This window comes from Solanum verrucosum, unplaced genomic scaffold (genome assembly GCF_900185275.1).
Source record: "Solanum verrucosum unplaced genomic scaffold, falcon-dt-bn FXZP01000121.1, whole genome shotgun sequence".
Lineage (NCBI taxonomy): Eukaryota > Viridiplantae > Streptophyta > Magnoliopsida > Solanales > Solanaceae > Solanum > Solanum verrucosum.
Window position 1 is genome coordinate 119,102 of NW_026020509.1, and position 22,243 is coordinate 141,344.

Here is a 22,243-nt window from a genome sequence, read left to right on the forward strand (position 1 = left end):
TTACTTGTCCATTTTGACAAATCAAGAAAGGATAAAATAATTTTGCCTATTATACCCTCAATTAGTTACTTTGAAAAAGGTACAATTTCTTGAAAATCTTAAATTTTGAATTCATCCACTTCATAATTAATAGGGGTAAATAGTAAACTCACTATATCAATAATTGATTTCTTAATAGGTGTGTCAATTTAAAAGTGAGAGGAAGTACTATATAAAATATGCTCTTCTGTCGATGCATGGAGTGAAGAGAAGATGCTGCAAATTGAAATTTGAACTATTAGAGTTGTGATAGAGTGGTAAGTATCCTTTCATCCTTAATCAAGAAGTTTTAGACTCAAATCTTCTTGGGTATGGAGTCACTTTTGTTAGAGAACACTTTACCTCTTACTATGTGACTTTCCGGCGCGAAGCAGAATTTAGTCGGGCTCTAAGGGGGTCCCGAATATCGGATGGAAAACAAATTAAAATTACAATTTGAACTAGTACTACGTACACGTGCACTGCTTATTCAATTTCCTACTTTTCAACTGCCAACCTAGCTACCTACTCTCCTTGGATTCCTAATTTGTTGAATCCTCATCTTTCATTAAGACGTGTTTGGGAAGGGGGCGTTTTTTCCAATTTTCCTTGTCTTGTTGATAAAAAATTTTGATTTTTTTTTCCTCTAAGAAAGCATATCTAGGAGAAAAATGATTTTTTTAATGAAAGTAAAGAAAAAAAATTTCACAAATTATAAATTACATTTCATATTGATCAATTATATTGTATATGTTCCTCCTCGATCATTCAACACACCTCATCTTCACGGCCAAACAAACCTGGTATGAAATGGGAAGTCGTATATGCACATATCGATAGAGTATAAAATTACTATAAACAAGAAAGCTAGCAAAAACAACATTAATAGTGTAGTAACATCGAATTTAGTCTTTAGATTAATTAGATTAAACGAGTTCCTTTTATCGGTATTCAAAGTCGGTTTAAACTTTGTCTTATAGTGAGTTCGACTAATTACCATATATTAGAACTAAAGATAATTTATATGAGGCAGATCTTACTATTCACCGACTAAAAGCGTTTATATATTAATTATAATTAATTATTGGACATATATAGCCTCAGAGGCTCAAATATCAATATCTGTAGAATTAGACAAATCATGATAGTACTATATATATAAAAATAATTAAACAAAATATGCTGAGAAGATCACGTTATATCTTTCTTGGGGTGTCAAAGATTTTAATAGAACAAATTGATTTCTTTTTACACTAAGTTCTTTATTAAATTTTTGATAAGGAAAAAACCAGCCCACTGGATTTGAAAGTAAATCAAGCAGAGTTTAATTTGTGTGCCATATATTTTATTAGTAGAACAAAAGATCTATAATATGATTTAATCATTATTATTTGCTATTTGGTATAATGATGGTATGAGTTGAGTTTTATTAGAAAAATAAGAATTTATATACCTGACTTTTAGTTTATTTGGAACAGAAACATAGTTAATATTATTGGAACGATAGTGGATAGTTTTAAATTTTAATAGAATCAAACTAACAAGTGATTGTTATAATCTTAATTTGATAATATTAATAGAGTAAATAATAGATTAAAATACGTGTGGTATTATAAATTAATAAATGGAATAAAAAATAAAGGTGCTCGTGACTTCGAGCTCAGTCCTTGCTGTCTATTGGATCAACTTCATGTGCTCCGAAAGGCTCGCTGAGCATTACTATTTCTATGAATTTAATTAAATAAATTATCCCTCACCACCACTGGTTTAATTGTTCTTTTTGTCCCTCTCTTTTGCCTTCTCCAATTTATTTGCCTCCTACTCATTTTTTTAATTATTATTTTTTAATTATTAATGTCAATAGATATATAGTTAGATATTATTGCTACTCCGTTTCATTTTATTTGATCATATTCATTTGATATATTTTTTAATTAAAAAATAGTAATTAGATATTTATTTAACTTAATTAATTATTCTGTAGAAATTTAAATTTGACTTATATAGTTTGATGTAGTTATTTAATAATAAGAATAATATTTAATAAATAATTAGAATTTTTTCTTGATTTATTAAAAAATAACAATAATATATTTAATGTAATTTCAGAAATAAAATTTTGAGAGGGTGGTATCAGGTATGTAACAACCTTACTTCTACTTTTATAAAAGGTAGACTAAACAAGTAAAATTATTTTTAATTGTAAAGGCCAAGTTAAATGAAAGGGGGAGAATAGTAATTTTGTATTGCATAAAAAAGAAGAAAAAGGGTGAGGGTGGGAAGGAGTTCGGTGGGAGCACTTAATATAAGCTATGAAGGGAGTTACGCTGGTTCCACTTACGCATTTGATAAAATTCAAATAGTATTAGTATTTATTTATAAAATATATATAATAGTGTATAAAAACAATCTATTAAAAATTTAATAAGCTATTCTTTTAAGGGAAAATTATACGGTTAAGCAAATTTATACTACTTAATTAGTTATCATTGCTATAGTTTACTATAATTATCACTCGCGATTAACATTAACCATTAATTACGTGAGCTGACTTCGAGTTTGTATAATTAGTCACGTTTTTATAATTAGCCACATTTGTATAATTCACAACTAACAATTCTTCGTTTGATTTGTGTTAATATATGATATTTTGTATTTGTATATGACGATGATTTCCTTTGGTTTTTCAATTTTATCACCATATACATTCAATCTTTTTGTGTATAAATTTTTAAAGTTTGTATAAACGTGTAGTTTTTGGATTTTGTATAGTATAATTTGTATAGTTGTTTAAAGTTCATATGTCTATGTTTGTATCAATTCGTTATTTCGAGTTTTATCATATTTGTATAATTTCAGACTTAATATTACTCAATTATGCAAAAACACACGAATTATACAAATGTACTCGCGAATTATAAAAATGTACCTGCGAATTATACAAACGAGATGTGAATTATACAATAATATTATTGCCCTCTCTCACTCGCTTCTCTCCTCCCTCTCACAGTCTCGCTCGCCTCTCCCAATCTCGCTTGCCAGATAAACAAATACGTATGTATACCAGTTACATATAGTCAACTATCTAACCGATATACATATACAATTCACCTCTCTCTCAATCTCTGCCCTATCTCGCTCACCTTTCTCTCACTCTCTGCCCTCCCTCTCTCACCTCTCTCCTCTCTCTCCCAATCTTGTTGTCACTCTCCTCCCTATAACATGTAGCTACGAATCGTAATTAGCAAACTATAGCTATAAAACATAATTAAGTTATTTTTGAGTGGCTATATCCGAAAGTTCCCCTTTTTTTGACAGACTATATATACTTAGCTTGCTATATACTAGTAGTACGATTTCGTTTCATGACATACCTAGTTAACTTCATATTTATTAAGTTATTAACATAAAAAATGAAGAAATACCCCGAAGTAATTTCACGTAGAAATTAAATTGTTGGAAAAGATGTTTACTTGAAGCTCTGTAGAGAATCAGAAAGAATATCCATGCAATTTATTAATCATTTGGCACAAAAAAGTAGCTAAATATAATACATGTATGAAATATAAAGACAAGACACATTATTTTCATGGAATCTCATTCTGTCCAACCATTGGATGCTCTGCAACCATGTGTTCATGGAAAATCATGTCAACTGCTTTTCTTAATTTTTATAATTGTAAATCTCAGCTCAAAAATAGGAAAAATTATACTATCAGAAATAATTTAACTCATAATACAAAAATAACTATCAATATTATTTAACATATTATAACAATCACCTCCCTTATTTTTTTTCCAGAATTCACTCATTCATGAGTTTACTTATTCTGATATTATTCCTTATTGATTGTTTAGCTTATTGTATTAAAAGTATTCTACATTATATAATTTTTAAAAAAAAGTTGTTTGTTTACAAAAATATTCATCACCTTATCCAGAACAAAAAGGATTTGAGGAGGTGAGAGGAACCTCAAGGGTAGTGTTTGTCATTTTCATTATTTTATTACGATACTATCAATATACTACTGGTATAATTTATTTCTGAAATTTAGCTTAAAACTATCTATGCTTGTCCAGCATACCACGTGATCCAATGCACAAGAAGTTAATTAATGTGGGAAGGAAAATAATGAAGCCTAGCTAGGGAGATTGTAATAAGTTAAGCAAACACACAGACCATGTTAATATATGGCAATTAGTTGTCAACTTAAACTTCATCATGAATCTGTACTGAATCAAAATAGATTCCAGGTAGGCTACGTATCAAGACAATATATATATATATATATATATATAAATATATATATATTTAAGAGATGAAATTAATTAAAACCTCATTTCACAAGATTCCTTTAGTCTTCCGTTGAATTAAAATCAGTTTTCTAATGATTAGAAGAAACAATTAAGGGCTTTATTCTCTTCAACACCAATGAAAATTTCATAGGTCTCCTAAACACTGTGACCTTAAACTAGTGGTCCCTTCAAAATTCTCCCATTTTTCGTAATTTTTTTAAATCTTTCGCTATTCGAAGAACATTATGATTAATTCAAATCCTCATGGTATATATAGGTTAATTAAACTCTGCTAATCATAAGTAATAATGTAGCCTAGAAAAAAAGAAGAAACGTGTAGAATCAAATTAGTTTGAGTACACTTGAACGTATTTAATTACACAATCAATGTCATCAATGTTGTTATGCAGTTTAAAAAGAATGATATATTTTAATCATAGTAACAATTAACTTTATGAAATGCTTTACAGACTACAAGTTTTTAATTTTTTTTTTTTTTAAAACTCCGTGTCAAGTCAAATTAACTCAGATCAATTTGGAAGGAAGAAAATAATAATTTCCTATATAAATAAGTTTGTCAAATATAATGAGTGGTTGAGCACCTAGTAACGTCTACATTTATAGGCCCACATACCAGTCAATCACTAATATTCAACTAATAACATTAATTGACACTAGCTAAGTTCAATTCGAAGTGAACATTACAGAATAGATAGATGAACATCGAGCTACATTTATAAAGGCACAACATGACTAACCAACGAACGGTTATGTTGGAGTGGTAAGTAGTTCTTCATTCTTAACTAAGAGGTCTCGGATTTTAGTCCCATTGGGTATGAATTTGCATTTGTTAGGGAGCGCTTGTGAAACTTCCCGACATGAATCCAGATTTAATTGGGCTCCAACATGAATATCGAAGAGAAAAAAAGGACACAATATGACTAATACTATAGCTAGTACTAGTACAGTTAACAGTTGCCAAAACAATTGAAAAATGCAAGAAGATATTGAAAAAGGATTCTAATGGGGCATATCAGAATCTGTAAAGTGCATTTGGTCAGTTTATAGGAAAAATTAAAAAAGCTAGCTTTTGATCATCTCTGATATATACTATAGTAAATTTGATCTGTCAAAGTAGATAATATACTGATACTGAAGATATATGAGATATGGATTGATTCATCTAGCTAGCCTCATGAGTGACCTCACTATGCTAATATTATTAAAAAAAAAACATGTAAAAACAACCATAATAAGATAAACAAAATAAATCCTGTTAATAAGGTCGGTCATGTGTAACGCTTATTTTTGCCTTCTACGTGTCGCCTCATGTGTACTTTCTATTTGAAGGAAAAAAAAAAAAACATGTTTGCCTGTAATATGAATCTTGACCAGTCAACCCTGGCCTGTTCTTATGATAAATCGTCTATTTGAATTGATTTATTTATACGTAAATTTTAGATATTTTTATAATATTTGAATAAGATAAAAAATATATATTTTAAAGCTAAAATAATAAAAATGAGTCAAAAGCTATAAGTTAAGATTTTTAACTTATAAATTATAATTATAACTTATAAGTATATCCAAATAAGCTCTATGCTATAACGTAAGTGAAATATGCATGCAGTAGTTATTTCATCCTCTCCTCACGATATTATTTTGGTGTCGGTCATCCAATAATACTATTGCGTCTTGCAAAACGGTCTTTGATGATTCACACAACATTTTATGTGTCAAATCAGAATATTGGTCTTATATTTTTTTCATTTAATATTCAATACATGAAATTAAGTCGATACGTCTACATATTATTATATTATATATAGGTATATGAGAATATTCATTGTGTATAAATCACTCACATATTCGTAGTATTAATTTGGAAAAAAATAGAAAGGGATTTGCAACACATGTAGAGTTACATATATGCCTATATTAATTTGATTGTTATAAATATCAGTGTAAGTGTTCTCTTGGAAAAGAAATACCATATGCCATAAAGTTGTTTTTTCACTTCTAGAGAAGAGAGAGTTAGTGACGATATCATGAATTAACTTTATATATGCATTTCTAAAAAAGAAAAACTATATAAATAAGCCATAAAACTCAAAATAATTACATGTTCATATTCTAATGCAAAGTAATTTAAGAAATATTCATTCTCTAAAAAAAAAAAAAACAAATTATAGCTCAAACCCCATTCATTAAGATTGGTAATTTTCGCTTAACTGATACTAAATCAGTGTATATATACTGTATTGATATCATTAAGGTTTATTGTTCAAAAAATACTCATTATTCATTGATACTATAAGAGTATATGCATGTATATTGTTGTGGTATCATTACGATTTCTTGTTCAGAAATTACTCATTAGTCAATGATACTATAAGAGTGTATGTATATATATATATATATATATATATATATATATATATATATATATATATATATATATATATATATATATATATATTGTTGTGGTATCATTAAAGTTTCTTGTTTAGAAATTACTCATTAGTCAATGATACTGTAAGAGTACATTGTACTTTTAAAGTATCACTGACTAATGAGTACTTTCTGAACAAGAAATCTTAATGATACCAATACAGTATATATATATTTAGTATCAATTAAGCAAAATTATCAACCTTAATGATACCAATACAGTATATGATACTGCTTTAGTATCAATTAAGCGAAATTAGTTGGGAAGGTATATAGTGTAATTATTTTGTGGAGTATGAATATAAAGGGGTATATATTTATAATTAGGCAAAAAGGACAAATATACCCCCGAACTATCGTAAATGATATGTAGATACCCTATGTCATACTTTTGGAACATTGGTGCCCCTGTCGTCCAAAAATAAAGCATATATACCATTTATACTAACATACATACACGTGTCATAATCTTATCCACCGACCGACATTTATTAAATATTGGATCGACGGATAAGATTGTGCCACATGTCCCTATTTAGTCTTCCGTTAGAGTGAAGGGCATATATGCTCTAGTTTTTGGATGGCAGGGGCACCAATGTACCAAAAGTATGACGGAAAGTATCTACATACCATTTACGATATTTCAAGAGTATATTTATCCTTTTTCCCTTATAATTATTTTACTTTTATGTGACCCTTTCTAAAATATACTAGATAGTACTACGTAGATGTAAATAAAATAACATGGTATTACGTGTATTCTCTGACACACTCACACACATTAAGAGAGAACACATGCATAGAAATTGCTAAATTTCTAAGTTCAATCTCAAAAAATAAATATAAAACTTAACAATAAGAAGGATCATAGCATAGAAAGGCAAATTAATTAATTAACTTGTTTCTTCTCTCTCTCAAAACCCTATTTAAAGACAAGCTAAGCACATTCCTTTCTTCCATGCAATTGTCTTCACCACTACTTGTGTTTTTGTGCACTTAATATTACTTTTCTTCTCTCTCTTTCACACTCTCCATAGCAACACTTACACTTCTAGCTAGATTTGTCCATTATATATAATTTTGTCTCTAATTAGTTCATCTACAATTATTAAACATAATATATAGTAGTAAAAGTATTTGAAATATGTCTAGCAGAAGGTCAAGATCATCAAGACATTCAGGAGGATCAAGGATAAGTGAGGACCAAATCAATGATCTTGTTAACAAATTGCAACAACTTCTTCCTGAGCTCAGGAATAGATCCTCTGACAAGGTAATTCATTTCATTTCTCCTCGCCAAGTCTAGAGGTGGAGCCAAAGTTAGGAGTTTGGGAGTCCTAAATCAATTTTGTTTGAGGGATCGCATGTTAATATACATATATTTATTTAATTTTCTAATACAAATATAGGGTCTACGAAAAAGCTAGTGGGTTCGTCTGAACCCATAAACCCCCACCTTGCTCCGCCTCTGGACGCGTCTACTCAAATTGAATCCCATACCATAGAATTTTCACTAAGAAAGTTCAAAGAAAATTAGTGGTAGTCATCCTGAACCTCAACACAACACCTTATATAAAATCTTGAAACCCTTAGAGACATATTAGGGTTCTTCCCACACTCTATAATGTGTATGTAATGTATCCATCATATTATTTTCTATTTAACCCCTAACAATGTAGGTAAAAATGTACCTGCATCGAATGTTTATACTAAATTATACTAACTTATATGTATGCCCCTCCCACCTCCCACCTCCCACCTCCCACCTCCCACCTACTTTTTTTGTCATTTTTTTTAAGGTAAAGGTATGCATTGTGGAAGAACCCTAAAATGTGTGGAAGCATCTTTCTGTAAATATTATTCTAGCAAAAAAAAAGAAGAGAGAGAGAGAAGTGAAAATACATTAAAATATACTATTTGAACATAGTAATCTTAATTTCTTATTATTTCCTCTTAAAATTAGTAAAATTCAGTGAACATCTAATGCATCCTTAGATTTTATTGGTCTTAGTTAAGTTCTTGGTATTTGAAAAATTGGAACCCAAGTACTAATAAATTAACAGAGATTCTAACATTGGATTCTTTTTAATTTGTCCCTTGATTTGTGAACTTCCTAAAGTTAATTGTCTGATATGAGTAATATTTTTATTTGCTTGAAACTAAACACATTATTCCAGCCTGAAACACCAGCTAGAAAAAGTAAACAGTAAATCTGTCCAGCTATTTCTGTGAAGATCTCATTTAATATATTAGCATGATGACTATTGGTCAAGGATGACACGTACAAATCGAGAAATGGTCCGATTATCTGAATTACACCTAATAATTTATTTGTGTTTCATTTGGAGCAGGTTTCAGCAAGTAGGGTGTTGCAAGATACATGCAATTACATAAAAAGTTTGCATAGAGAAGTTGATGATCTGAGTGACAGATTATCAGAATTATTGGAATCATCAGACACTACTCAAGCAGCTCTAATTAGAAGCCTACTTATGCAATAATCTTTGTACTTTTTTTTTTGTTTTAATTTCTTTCCTACTTTATTCAGCAGTTACCATTTTGGTTTTTTTCCCCCTTAATTTAGACTTTCCATTTAATTATTGACTGCTAGAAAAGAGAGTTGTCGATGATGTTTATGAGTTGAACGTACCTTTAATTTAAAAGCCTTTTGGGCTCTATCCACAATGGCTATTTCAATTCCATCTTTAGACAATATATTTTGCACTCGTTTAGCAGAATTTGTCGTCTCAATATTGGAATAGTAATGAGAAAAATGCACCAACACAAGTTATTTTTGATAGATTTTCGACTCAAGGAAAAACACATAAAAGTAGATCGGAAAAAAAAAAATAACGGAAGTGAAAATTAAATCATGGCAAAATATTATAGAAAACATGGCAACATTCTGAAAAAAAAGGAACAGTAACTATAGCAAATAATGCGATAATAGAAGTACAAGAGACACTTGTAGAAATTGAAGCCAAAGAAACTTCATGAGAAATACTACGACTAGTAGATAGTATAGAAAGAAAAGTAATACAGTGCTCTACTATCTATTAATTTTCTATCCTAATTTGTGTCCTTCACAACCTTCTATGTAAGATCACGCCTCAATAAGCTGAAAATGCATCATGTCATATTTAATCACTAGTCCCAGCTTACCAATCATGTAATAAAAAGAGAGTAAATAGCGAACGCATTCTATCTAAGATCACGTCCTCAATAAGCTGAAAATGCTCCCGCTGAAAGAGACAATGTTAACCATCTCTGACCATGCTCATGAAACTTCTTTTAAAATATACTAAAATTTAGTAGACATTGCAGAATTTTGGCTCCATGAAGAATAAAATAGAGAAACAGTTATCTGCTATATATGAATTTTTACCCTTGATTTGCCTTGCTATGCATATATAGGAGATAGTTGATTTTGTTTGATTGGGGGTAAAATGAGGTTTGTAGCTCAAAGAGTTCTGTACTGAATTTTTTACTTGGTAAACTTTTTTTTTGGTTAACTGGATAATATTAGTAGCAAGTAAGCTTAGGTATCATTACAAAATAAGGGGATAGTATTATTCCCTGTATATATTAATGTAGCATTGGTTGCTATCAAATTACTATTATGAGTCGAAATTTCCCTTGGATAAGTAATTCCTACTATATCTGCCCAAACTGCCTCATTTGAAGCTATTTTGTAAACTAAATCACTCAACGACATTGGAGGTTTCAATTAAATACGTTGAATAATACTTTGTTGATACAACAAACTCTTTCTATTCCACGAACAAAACGCCAGAGATTGGCATCATTGTACACATATTACATGACAAAATAAGAGTCACATATGCTCTGTACTTGATGTATCTACATGAACCTAAATATTTCCTAATTAAGGCAAAAAAAAAAAAACATCATGCACATATGATCCTTCTTTTTCTTTTTTTCTAATTTGTGGTTGAATGCTATGATCATGCTTCATTAAAGGATTGAGCACTAGAAGCAACCTTGATAAAAACATCCTCTAAAGTTGTATCAGCCATACCCCAAGCATAAATTGGAAATCTACTCTTTGCATTCTCAACTAGTTGAAATACATCTGCAATTTTCGATTCATGCTTTGGCAACTCGAACTTCTGTGTACCCGATAAATGATACACTTTGTTGGCATTTGGGCATATCTGTCGCACCATGTTCTCCACTTCCACCTCATTATCAGCTGATGTAGTTATCGCGAGCACGTAAGACCCTCCATATCTTGCCTTCAACTGTGGATAATACAGTTTGAGAATTATGAGCGGAAAATAACCCATTCATCACTTGTACTAGTCATAAGAAACTAGTTAAGTCCAACATTGTTACATAGTTTCAATTGTTGCAACTCATAACAATCCCTGAGTTCAAAATTGGAATTATCATTGTTTGTGTAAAAGCTTGAAATTACCTCTGATGAATTTGCTATGCATTGCAAGCTTCCATCAACGAAGATTCCTAAGCGATCACATAAATAATCCGCTTCTTCCATTGAATGGGCTGAAATTAGTATCTTTATTAGTAATCAAACCACAAATACAACAAGAACAACATACTCTCTGTAGTTTCACCAAGTAATTATCAGTAATCATACCATTTCCTTAAAAAGGAAAAAAAACAGTACTAGTGGAATTAATTACTTTCAAGATTATGCATTTAGATGAGTAATTACTTTCATGTCGAAATGGAAAAACAATGAAACTAGAGATGGAAAGTAGATTTACTATTGAGAATTATCGATCTGCCTTTCCGTGCATTCTTCACAACAGTCCACAAGGTATCTCTTGAAGCTGGATCAAGTCCAGTACTCGGTTCATCCAGGTAGACAACCTGGTAAATTTGCATATATAGTTCAATTTTTCGTAATTTGGGAGGAGAAAATGAAAACGACATATTAGGAAGAAACGTACCTTGGGATTTCCAATGAGTGAAATAGCAACACTTAGCCTTCTCTTCATTCCACCACTATATCTCCCAGATTGCTTGTCAGCAACGCCTCCGTTAAACAAGTTGAGACTCTTAAGAGAGTCTTCAACTGCCTGTAGGTAGTAACAACTTTCGGATGTAATTAAGATCCATTGACGAGCAAGAGGGGGAATCAAATTTAGGAACGGGACCATAACTTACTCGATGTAAAACTTGTCCTTTAAGATTTTTAAGCCTTCCATAGAAAAGTAGGTGCTCCCTTCCTGTTAATGTATCCCAAAGCAAGCTGTATACAATTTCATTAATTAGTATTTGTAGAACATTGAGTAGGAATCATGAAATGTCAACTTGACTTTGTTTTTTTCATACTCATGCTGAGGGCATACACCCATGACGGTGTATACTTTGTCCATCTCTGTATTTATATTCAGTCCGTCAACAAATGCAGCACCGGAGCTTGGCTTTGTCAGCCCAATCATCTGTTAGCAACACTTTGTTACTCCATGTAACTAAGTAAACAAAAAACTAATGTCTTAAATGATATCGCGGAACTTACCATACTAATAAATGATGTTTTGCCAGCACCATTGGGGCCAAGCATACCAAGGCATTCTCCTTCAGGCACAGCAAGTGACAGTCCTCTAACTGCATATTTATCGGGGTTTCCATCTATCCCTGGATAAACCTTTTTCAGGTTGTCAACAACGATGGGATAACCTGATGTCGATCCAGCTACCATATGTTCAACCTTTTCCCTCTGTTCAATAATGGGAGGAAATGTTGAATTGAAACAACAAAAAGACTACTTATATTTGCATGAGCTATAAATCTATCAGGTTTGTTCTGATGTCCACAATTTTCATATGCAAAACGTTATTTTGACTACGTATATGTTGATGTTAAAGAGAGAGGTGAAACATGTTTTATGAATGGCAAAAGTATCAAGTGTACCTCTTGTGCAACATCTTCTTTCTCCATTTCAAGACAAACTCCAGAATCCTTCTTTTCTAATAAGTTCATAGTGGATAGCGTCTGCTTCTTCCGCGAGTTCTCCAAGAAAAATAGGGGACTTTTCCCTGATGAATTGATCTGGTCCAAGTAAAAAGCAACAAGGAGAACTACTATCCACTCCACTAACATTATAATCATAACCTGTTTCATCCCATTACCAGGATCGCTCAAATTTGCCCATTTCATGCCACCACTTTCACCCGTATAAAGACCACTCTTGCTATATTCCCCAAACTCAAATAATCCACGATAAAGAGCAAATCCAGGATATAGCTCCATCAATATAATCCACACTTCTACAATATCATTCACAACGATGCAATGTCAGTGCAGTATGCAGAAACATGAAGCAAAACGCAAAAGGAATTACAGCTAGATCATCAACTTACCTGATATTGAAGCACCAGATAGAAAGTTTGAGAAAAAGAATGATCCTAAGAGACCACTTGCAAACACCACCAAGTACCCCATGACTGATACAACAAAAGTAGATGCATGAATTAGTTAAATATCACATGTTATTGACTGAAATTAAAACAATTCATCCTTCTCATGATTGATATATATATACTTTTAACATAAGAATCCTAATTCTTACAATAGTTAAGATATCACACCTGTGGCTGTCGTAACATCTTTGAAAAATCCAGCCAGCAGAAATGCACATGCGATTTGCAAGTTTATGTAGATGAAGTAGAACACAAACTGGATGCTGAAAGCATTACGAAGAAAGATACTTAATTCTGCAAATGGAGGAGAAGAAGAAAAAAGATAAATTATCGAGCCACTAAATACGAGTTTAGTGAAGGAATCAATTTAAAAGCTGTGTCACTACCTAAGAGCGAGCCAAACGCCACAAAGCCAAACATGTAGAGAGATGATATGAGAAGAAAATAAGCATAAGTAATAGTCCAATAGGGGCCGTCCTTAAGTCCGTGCATTTTCATCATGATTCGTAGATTCTGCTGCTTTTCATAAACCAGAGCTACAAAAGCAACCTGCAAATAGTTAACCAGAGCACGAACATGAGGAACACGAAAAGGCAGGATAGCAATAGCCAATATAACAAATCATATATATGAAACTTATTCCATCATGCAATTATTATACGAATGACAAAGGGAAACTTATAAGAAGGAAAAAACAATCCAACTTATTTACTTACTGGGAAAAGCTGTAAAATCACCCATGAAAATAAAATTGGTCCCATCTGAGAAGAAATCTCCGACATCCTCATACTTCCGTGCTTGGGCATTTCTTTGGTATAATCAAACAGAATATTGAAGGAAGGTCCAAGCAAATTTTGAAGGAAGGCATTTGATGCCTGTACAAACACTTAATTTCATTAAGCCTTGAATGAATTAGATAAACTTTATAAGATTCTCTGCGACATTAATGATTAATCTGATCATCATTGATAACATTTTGACAATTGTTGATAAGGAGAGGAATAACATATCGGAGAAGAGTAAATGATTTACCAGGTTCACCAAAGGAGGCACCCGTACCAATTGTTCACTTTGACCTTCATACTTATAGGTTCCATTATACCAAACACTCACATTGAACCTATTTTCATTTGTATTTAACCAATCATATGCTGCAAAAAGAAGAAGATCATACAACTTTGTTAAGAAAAGAGATTGATATTAATTACATGAATCACGGAGTACTAAAATAGCATTAGACAACCTGCTGCTATCTCGCCTGTCTTTTTCTCCGTATTCCCCTTTATGTAACCTTTAAACAGCTCATCATTGATCTCAGAGGGACTATTACGCCACAAGGATAAACCTTCACGACATTGTAACACTGCAGTAGGAAATTAAGGTCAGAGCTATGAATATGCTAAATGTAACATCAACAAGATCAAGATATTAGTCCAGTTAGAAATAGCAAGCATAAATCGTACTATATGTTGCGTGATCATCATTGATCTCTTCACCCTTGTAATCCGCAGGACACCCAGCTTGAATAATATAGAATGTTGCCTTTCGTGAGTTGAAAGCAGGGTCTTGAAAACCCGTTCGATCAGCTGGAATCTCTGTACCCTGAAAGATTTCATAGCTAGTTCACAGGGTCCATGATATAGAGCAGTTAATCCAAGGGAAAAAAAATATGAAAATGGAAACGGACTCACAATGATCTGGTTGGTGATGAAAGTAGACTCTACGGTTGAGTCATTTTTGACCATGTACCCATTCACACCTATGAAGTTCCATATCAATCGAAAAAATTCATTAGAAACCTTGGTTTTTTTTTTTTGTAGGTAAAAAAAAACTAGTCTTAGTTTTATTCAGAAAAAAACATACTTTGTCCAAAAGTTTGATTAGTTCCAGTGACAAGTATAATAGCTGGACAAGAATTAGAGTCTCTGCATGACTCATTAGGCAAGTCTGGATATGTAATAACATCAGTTTTTACAGCACTAAATTGAGATTCCGGTAACTGGAAAACGGGATGCCATTCATATGGTTCTTTAACTTCACAACTTGGTGCTTGTAACGGATTTGAGTATTCCAGACCACATACTTCTTCACATTTTCCTGTACCATTTTTGTCGACACATTGGCAGCCACATTTAGTGTCTTTGTACGTCATCGCAGTACTCGAGAATTCAATGGACCTTATTAAAAGAACAAGTAAAATAGGGACTAAGATGAGGCGAACATTTGTCTTGACATTTCGTTTCTGCATCAAAAAAATTGACAACAAACCACTTCAGTTTAGAAGCAAAAAAATGATACTACATGTAAATTATCACAATCTGGAATTCTGGATCATGTACAAAGCCTATTCAACACATAAAAGAAATGCATAATACATAAACATGATCCTTAACTTGGTATCAGCTGTTAACTATGACCTTTAACTTTAAATGTGCGCAAGTAAACATTTATACTTGTATAAAATTGAACAAATAGACACATTCGTCTTATATGGCACCTTACATAACAATTTTGTGTCCTACGTGGCATTCTATGTGTATTATGCCATGTAGGACAAGTGTATTTACTTGTTCAATTTTATACAAGTTTAAGTGCCTACTTGTGCACACTCGCTGAGAATATAACATGCATTGTTTTGTATAATGATCCTGAGTTACTTCACCTATTATCAAAGCTGGATCATCAGATTCTTTAATCCTGAGTTTCTCCTCTCAAATAATAAAGAAAGGCAAAAACATGTAACGGATTTTTCCTTTTTCTATTGATTCCTGCGGATTAGATCAAAAACATTTCTTAAATTTCGAGTCACACTCACCAGTCACCGGGATGGTTGCGGGGAAGGACGGGGCGGGTTGAAATGTGGGGTCAGAGCAGGTTGCCGGTTTAACCAAAACAAATTTAGAAAACTCCCTCCAAGATTACATTAGTGACATTGGTTTTCTATATGGTTTAAAATATTATGTCTACCTCTTTAAATATCTATCCTTTTGTCAGCAGCAATTAGGAGATGATAATAAAAAAGTTAATATTAACTTAATTATACTTCGAAAATATCTCCTTTTAAAATGATTTAATATCATGTGGGGTGAGGCGAATTGAAATTTTTGCAGATTTATGTAGTTTTACCATGCAAACGCACAGCTTTCCATCCCCAATTAAGAAACATTTCACGCTTAATATTTGTATCACAGAGAGAAAAACTTGCACATACAAAGCCATTTTGGATCCGTGGCAGAGACAAAACTTTCATCGAGAAAAATTCAATACGTACTATATATCCATCCAATTTTTTTTTGACATACTCCCACTTAATTTATTGTTAACTCACACTCATATTTTAGAAATCCTAAATTCGAGAAAAAGCCGTACCTGAAATGTCAAATTCTTCCTTAGCAAAGCATCGGCTTGAGTCCCGTAAGTCGCTGGAGCTGTCACAGAGTCTGCCATTGAAGGACCTCTGTTTCAGCCCCAGTAACTAAATTAGAAAAACAATCCTCTTTTTTTTTTTTTTTTTTTTTTTTTTTTTTTTTAAGTTACTTCAAATGAGTTCGTTAATGAAAAGTAAATATCTCTTAAATAAGAGTTGTTTCAGGGTAACAGTGAACTGCCCTTTCTTTCGCCTTTAAACCTGGTGGTAAATTAATGTCTTAAAATTGACTAACAAGTTAATTAATTAACCACAAAATTATTTTTAGAGTTAAAAAAAAAGGTAGCTTATTTGTTTGCACATAAATCGGTTTGTCACTAGTTGAGATCAGTAGTTTTATTTATATTTAATTAATGAGACGTTGCAAGTTTAAGAAATAAGTAAAAAAAAAAAGGGAAAATTTGAATTTGAAGATAAAGAAGAAGAAGAAGAGAGAAGAGCAATGGAATTGCAGGGGGGAATCCCTCTGCTAATGCAGCAATACAAAGCATTATTTAAGAAAAATGTGTTGCTTGCATTGCGTAACAAACCCGCAACATTCCTACAGCTCTTCTCGTCTTTCTTCTTCATTTTGCTTCTATTCTGCATTAAATTATCTGATGAATCGCGCAATGCAGATAACAGCTATGCTAAAGAATTGCGCGACCCTAAACCTCTTATGGCGCCACCTATCCCACCTTGCGAGGACAAGTTTTATATTAAGACTCCATGCTATGATTTCATTTGGAGTGGAAAACATAGTAAAACTATAGGGGATGTTGTTAAGGGAATTATGGCAAATAATCCTGGTAGGCCAATTCCTGCCAACAAGGTATGCTGGATCAATTATGCGCATATGTTTGTATTGTGTTTTTAGTAGTATATTGTTTTTGATCTATTGTACCATGATTCTTTTGATTTGATGGATTGACAGTTAAAATTTGCGCATTTGTTGTGCCAGGTTCTAGCATTTAACACAGCAAAGGATGTGGATAAATGGCTTTTTGATAATCCTGTGCGTTGTCCTGCAGCTGTGCACTTTACAATAGTGAAGGGGAATAAAATTAGTTATGGTATTCAGACAAACTCCACGGATGTAGTGAAACGAGGAGTAACTGAAGATCCAACTTTTAAGTTCCAAATCCCACTTCAAATAGCAGCAGAACGTGAAATCGCAAGAAATCTGATTGGAGGTACATATACTTTTTCTTAAGCACATCACACCTTTGTTCTGTGTTTTATTTACTAAGTTTTTATATACATTTTCAGATCCAAAATTCCCCTGGGATGTCAGTTTTAAAGAATTTCCGCATCCTCCTGGTGAAATATTCAATGAAGTGACTTTATCAGCAATGGTCTTTTTCATGGCAGTTGCTATATTTGGTTTTGTCTTCCAAGTCAGTTCTTTGATCACTGAAAAGGAACTCAAGCTTCGACAGGTAATCGCCATTTTGATAAGGATCCAGAATGTAACCTTTAAGATTGAACACTTGAAATTATTTTATTTTTTGTAAGGCATATAGTAGAAAATCATGACAGATAACTTTGGCAAATTGTTTCATTTTCTAAATGCCATATTTGGCGCCTTTGCAGGCAATGACTATGATGGGCCTTTTTGATACAGCCTATTGGTTGTCATGGATCACTTGGGAAGGACTCCTCATATTTTTCTCTTCTACGCTTACTGTGATCTTTGGAATGATGTTTCAATTTGATTTTTTCTTGCGCAATAACGTATTGGTTGTGTTCCTTCTGTTTTTCCTCTTCCAACTTACTATGGTACACCTCAATTATCCCTCTAAACCTTTGAAGTTTTACCAAATACAGAGTTTTGGTAATGCTAAACTTGTTTGATAAATGTTTATGTTCCTTTTGCAAGGTTGCCTTTGGATATTGGCTGTCTACTTTCCTTACCAAAGCAGCTTCAGCGACAAATGTGGCTTTTGTCATCTTTATTGTTGGTTTTATTACTATGGTAAGTCCGTCCTTAACTTGAGACGTAGTTTTATTGTTTATTACTGATCATCTGTGGAATAACATATTCGTCATGTTCCATTTTTTAGATTGGTTCACAGCTGGCTAATTATCCCTACTCCGCAGCATATTCCAATGGCCATAGGGTTTATTGGTCATTGTTCCCACCAAATCTTCTTACTATAGGTCTTCAGTTACTTACTAAAGCAACTGAAAGTCCTAAAGATCCAGGTATTAGCTGGAGTACTAGGGCAAAGTGTTTACCTAAAGAACCAGACTGTGTAACTACCATGGTACATCTATTGCCACCTATGGTCTTTGCCTCATCTGTTTTCTTCTTGCAACTAATATATTTCCCCTTATGTTAACAGCATGATGTGTATATACTACTTGTGAAAACATTTTTTTTCTGGCTCGTCTTGGCTATATACTTCGACAACATAATTCCAAATATATCTGGTGTGAGAAAATCAAAATTGTACTTCCTATATCCTGGCTACTGGACTGGAAACGGTGGAAGTAGTGTGAAAGGTAAACACTACCTACACTCCCACTTTACTGTACTATCTATTCTTTCTGTAAGCTGTAAAAATCTAATTATTCTGTTCCTTCTAATGTAAGAGGGAGGAAACTGTAGCATCTGTTCAGGCTCATTGCCACGGCTGGATCCTATTACACCAGATGACGAAGATGTTCTTACAGAAGAAAACACTGTTAAAAAGCAATCTATGGAAGGTGACAATTCCAATAATGCAGTTCAAATACGCGGTCTTATTAAGACATATCCTGGAAAGAAAACAGGTGGCTGCTGCTGCTGCTGTAGAAAAAAAAGTCCTCCTTTCCATAGTGTCAAGGTACTTTATCTATGGTCCATATGAAGATAATAGTAGTAGTAGTAGCAGCTATGTTGATGATGCAATTTAGTACATCACGAACCCAATAATTTTTATCCCGCCCTTGTACATATATTAAGAAATCTACAAAATATCTATAAATATTAACGTGAACCCAGTTATTTGTTTGTAATATTTACTTGAGGCTGTTGCAGAAACTCCTAAACTTCAAATTCTGGTTCCACCTCTGAATTTTTGCAAAAAGTGTTAAAACTGGAACTTGTTTACTCTTTGTTTAGCCATCCAAACTTTCAACCAATTTGCATCTACATCTTGCTGTTTAGAGTCCTTTTCTTTGACTAGTATTTCAGCACTAGCCAGCTGAGAATAATGGCCTCACATTTCTTAAATCATGACCATAGGGCTTATGGTTGAACGTCGAAAAGGATCAGCTACTTTGTATGCTTGGGCCCAATGGAGCTGGAAAAACTACTACTATAAGTTGTTTGACTGGGATTAATCCTGTTACAGCAGGAGATGGTAATAGCTTTGATCCCAACTTTTGTCATATTTTACGTTCATTAAAGTTGCATATGTGTAACATGAAGCAATTTTCAACAGCATTGGTATATAATCAGTCCATACGAAGCTCTATGGGCATGACAAACATTCGAAGGATGATGGGAGTTTGCCCCCAGGTAACATATCTATTCTTTTCATTTCTTCTTCTTGTTATTTTCTGTTTTCAAGCCTTCAATGGATAGCATACTACCTTTTATATTGTAGAAATTGATTCATTTTTTTCATTTTATAGTTTGATATTCTTTGGGATGCATTATCCGGACAAGAGAACCTTCAGATTTTTGCCAACATTAAAGGTCTACCCCCTGCTTCAGTAGACACGGTATTGCAAATAAGCCTAAACTATATCGATCCTTCTGTACCTTTCTAACGATTCCACAAGTTAGCTGTTTTAAATCTTACCAAATGAATTCTTCAAACGAAAACAGGTGGTAGCTCAACTATTATCCCAGTCAAAAATCACTAAGGTGTCAGCCAAGATGAGATCTTGTAGTTACAGTGGAGGAATGAAACGACGTCTTAGTGTTGCTATAGCCCTTATTGGAGATCCAAAGTTGGTTATTTTGGATGAACCGGTAGGTACTGGTAGTTAAAAATTTCTTTCCATATGATGTTTTTATCAGCTTTTTGCTTCTGTTTTAACAGTTTCTTTCCCTGATATCTTCATAGACTACTGGTATGGATCCAATAACTCGAAGGCACGTTTGGGACATTATCGAGAAAGCCAAAAAAGGACGTGCCATTATCTTGACAACCCATTCAATGGAAGAAGCTGATGTCTTAAGTGACCGTATTGGTATCATGGCAAAGGGAAGGCTTCGTTGCATTGGAACTTCCATAAGGTTGAAAGCAAAATTTGGTACTGGTTTCATTGCTAATGTGGGCTTAGTTAGTAAATCAACATCTCCTGAAGCTGTGAAACACTTCTTTAAAAGTGTATGTCAATAGCTACTTCCTCTTTCTTTTTGTTTTCTTTTCAACCTTCGCTCTATTTATTAAGTACTGTTTAAAGCTAACATATAGCTCTGTTGACAGCACTTGGATGTGGTGCCTAAAGATGAAAATAAGTGCTTCCTTACCTATGTTATTCCTCATGAAAGGGAAAAGATGTTGACGGTAATATCTACAATAACTCAAGGATTTAACTTATATACACTTCACGATGTTTAGCTTCTCACATTCCAATATTGGCTTTTACATCTATCAGGAATTCTTTGCTGAGCTTCAAGCTAGACAAAGTGAGTTTGGTGTAAAAGACATCCAGCTAGGTCTTACAACTCTTGAAGAAGTTTTCATGAACATAGCTAAACAGGCAGATGTGGAAACTGCAATAGCTGAAGGAAGATTTAAAACTCTTACATTGAACTCAGGGAACTCTGTTGAAGTAAGTCAATCAACAGAATCTTTGTTTATATAATAAGTACTAGTCTAGTACAAGATTAACTTCAGTCGAAAATTTCTATTAATACATAAATATATATGTCAATAGGTACCTGTGGGAGCACAATTCATTGGAATTCCAGGAACAAAATCTCCACAGAATCCCGGAGGTATTATGGTGGAAGTATATTGGGAGCCAGATGAAACAGGTAGTCCTTGCATATATGGCCTCTCAGAAGAAATGCCAATACCACCTCATATTCAACTAAGAGATCCTCCAACCAACAACAACTCACCTACAAACAAAGGAATTGTAATTGACCCTTCACAACTCAAAATGCACTTGTCATAGACAATATTATTAGGAAATATAGGGACTGAGGTATGTAAACTCAGATACAGTAAGAGATCGTAAGGTGAATAGTAGTCTTATACTATCAGTCTGAGTTTACCATAAGCCACTGGTGCTTCAAAAGGTGAAATTCTAGGTATTAGTTAATTTGATGAAACATTTTCAATAGGAGCTTTTAGTCCTTTTGATCGGGTTTAAAAGTTTTGCATATTGATATCATTTTTTGTGTATAGAGTACCATGTGTAATTAACATGTAAATGTTGCGATTGTCTTATGTCACAAGTATTTCTCCTTTATTACTTCATTTTTGTCCTAGGAATCAGTATATTATGCAATATCCTTATGATATTCACTTTTTATTAGTACTTTAGATTCTCTCTCTACAATATAGCACCTTGAAAACTCGTTACGAGTCTGAATTGCTTTCTGTGGCTCAGTGTATGAATATGCCTTTTTGGTAAAGTCTAATTGACTTTGCTAAACTCATCTATATATGTTAGATTGTAACCAATTCTAAGCCCGGAGAAAGGAATTATG

The 22,243-nt window shown here is 32.8% G+C and overlaps 3 protein-coding genes across 3 annotated transcripts; 2 read left to right on the plus strand and 1 right to left on the minus strand.

Annotated features, from left to right (window-relative positions):
- The first annotated feature begins 7,723 nt into the window (after positions 1 to 7,723).
- LOC125809693 (transcription factor PRE3-like) lies at positions 7,724 to 9,335 on the plus strand. The gene is made up of 2 exons (XM_049489288.1): positions 7,724 to 8,038; positions 9,117 to 9,335. Exons 1-2 carry the CDS (start codon positions 7,910 to 7,912, stop codon positions 9,264 to 9,266), a joined length of 279 nt encoding a protein of 92 aa, XP_049345245.1. The 5' UTR covers positions 7,724 to 7,909; the 3' UTR covers positions 9,267 to 9,335.
- Positions 9,336 to 10,507: 1,172 nt separating this feature from the next.
- On the minus strand, positions 10,508 to 14,557 carry LOC125809720 (ABC transporter A family member 7-like). The gene is made up of 14 exons (XM_049489316.1): positions 14,422 to 14,557; positions 14,211 to 14,329; positions 13,895 to 14,053; positions 13,565 to 13,727; positions 13,347 to 13,472; positions 13,119 to 13,202; positions 12,670 to 13,025; positions 12,275 to 12,475; positions 12,088 to 12,197; positions 11,920 to 12,004; positions 11,703 to 11,831; positions 11,517 to 11,622; positions 11,204 to 11,292; positions 10,508 to 11,027 (listed from the first exon to the last, which is right to left on the minus strand). Exons 3-14 carry the CDS (start codon positions 13,982 to 13,984, stop codon positions 10,731 to 10,733), a joined length of 1,836 nt encoding a protein of 611 aa, XP_049345273.1. The 5' UTR covers positions 13,985 to 14,053; positions 14,211 to 14,329; positions 14,422 to 14,557; the 3' UTR covers positions 10,508 to 10,730.
- Positions 14,558 to 16,994: 2,437 nt separating this feature from the next.
- On the plus strand, positions 16,995 to 22,005 carry LOC125809657 (ABC transporter A family member 2-like). The gene is made up of 16 exons (XM_049489248.1): positions 16,995 to 17,416; positions 17,546 to 17,777; positions 17,854 to 18,023; positions 18,178 to 18,363; positions 18,464 to 18,559; positions 18,648 to 18,851; positions 18,930 to 19,089; positions 19,180 to 19,412; positions 19,814 to 19,931; positions 20,013 to 20,089; positions 20,206 to 20,295; positions 20,402 to 20,548; positions 20,643 to 20,909; positions 21,009 to 21,089; positions 21,181 to 21,357; positions 21,463 to 22,005. The coding sequence occupies exons 1-16, from the start codon at positions 17,048 to 17,050 to the stop codon at positions 21,703 to 21,705; spliced, it is 2,850 nt and encodes a 949-aa protein (XP_049345205.1). The 5' UTR covers positions 16,995 to 17,047; the 3' UTR covers positions 21,706 to 22,005.
- The last annotated feature ends 238 nt before the right edge of the window (positions 22,006 to 22,243 follow it).

What these genes read in the sequence shown, in the direction of transcription:
- LOC125809693 (XM_049489288.1), top strand. Translation starts at nt 7,910, where the DNA reads ATGTCTAGCAGAAGGTCAAGATCATCAAGACATTCAGGAGGATCAAGG. An exon ending in GGAATAGATCCTCTGACAAG is followed by an intron (nt 8,039 to 9,116) that starts GTAATTCATTTC and finishes CATTTGGAGCAG; the next exon opens with GTTTCAGCAAGTAGGGTGTT.
- LOC125809657 (XM_049489248.1), top strand. Translation starts at nt 17,048, where the DNA reads ATGGAATTGCAGGGGGGAATCCCTCTGCTAATGCAGCAATACAAAGCA. An exon ending in AGGAACTCAAGCTTCGACAG is followed by an intron (nt 18,024 to 18,177) that starts GTAATCGCCATT and finishes GCGCCTTTGCAG; the next exon opens with GCAATGACTATGATGGGCCT. An exon ending in CCCCTGCTTCAGTAGACACG is followed by an intron (nt 20,296 to 20,401) that starts GTATTGCAAATA and finishes AAACGAAAACAG; the next exon opens with GTGGTAGCTCAACTATTATC.
- LOC125809720 (XM_049489316.1), bottom strand. Translation starts at nt 13,984, where the DNA reads ATGCCCAAGCACGGAAGTATGAGGATGTCGGAGATTTCTTCTCAGATG. An exon ending in CACTCATTGGAAATCCCAAG is followed by an intron (nt 11,623 to 11,702) that starts GTACGTTTCTTC and finishes CAAATTTACCAG; the next exon opens with GTTGTCTACCTGGATGAACC. An exon ending in CAGATCGATAATTCTCAATA is followed by an intron (nt 11,293 to 11,516) that starts GTAAATCTACTT and finishes TACTAATTTCAG; the next exon opens with CCCATTCAATGGAAGAAGCG.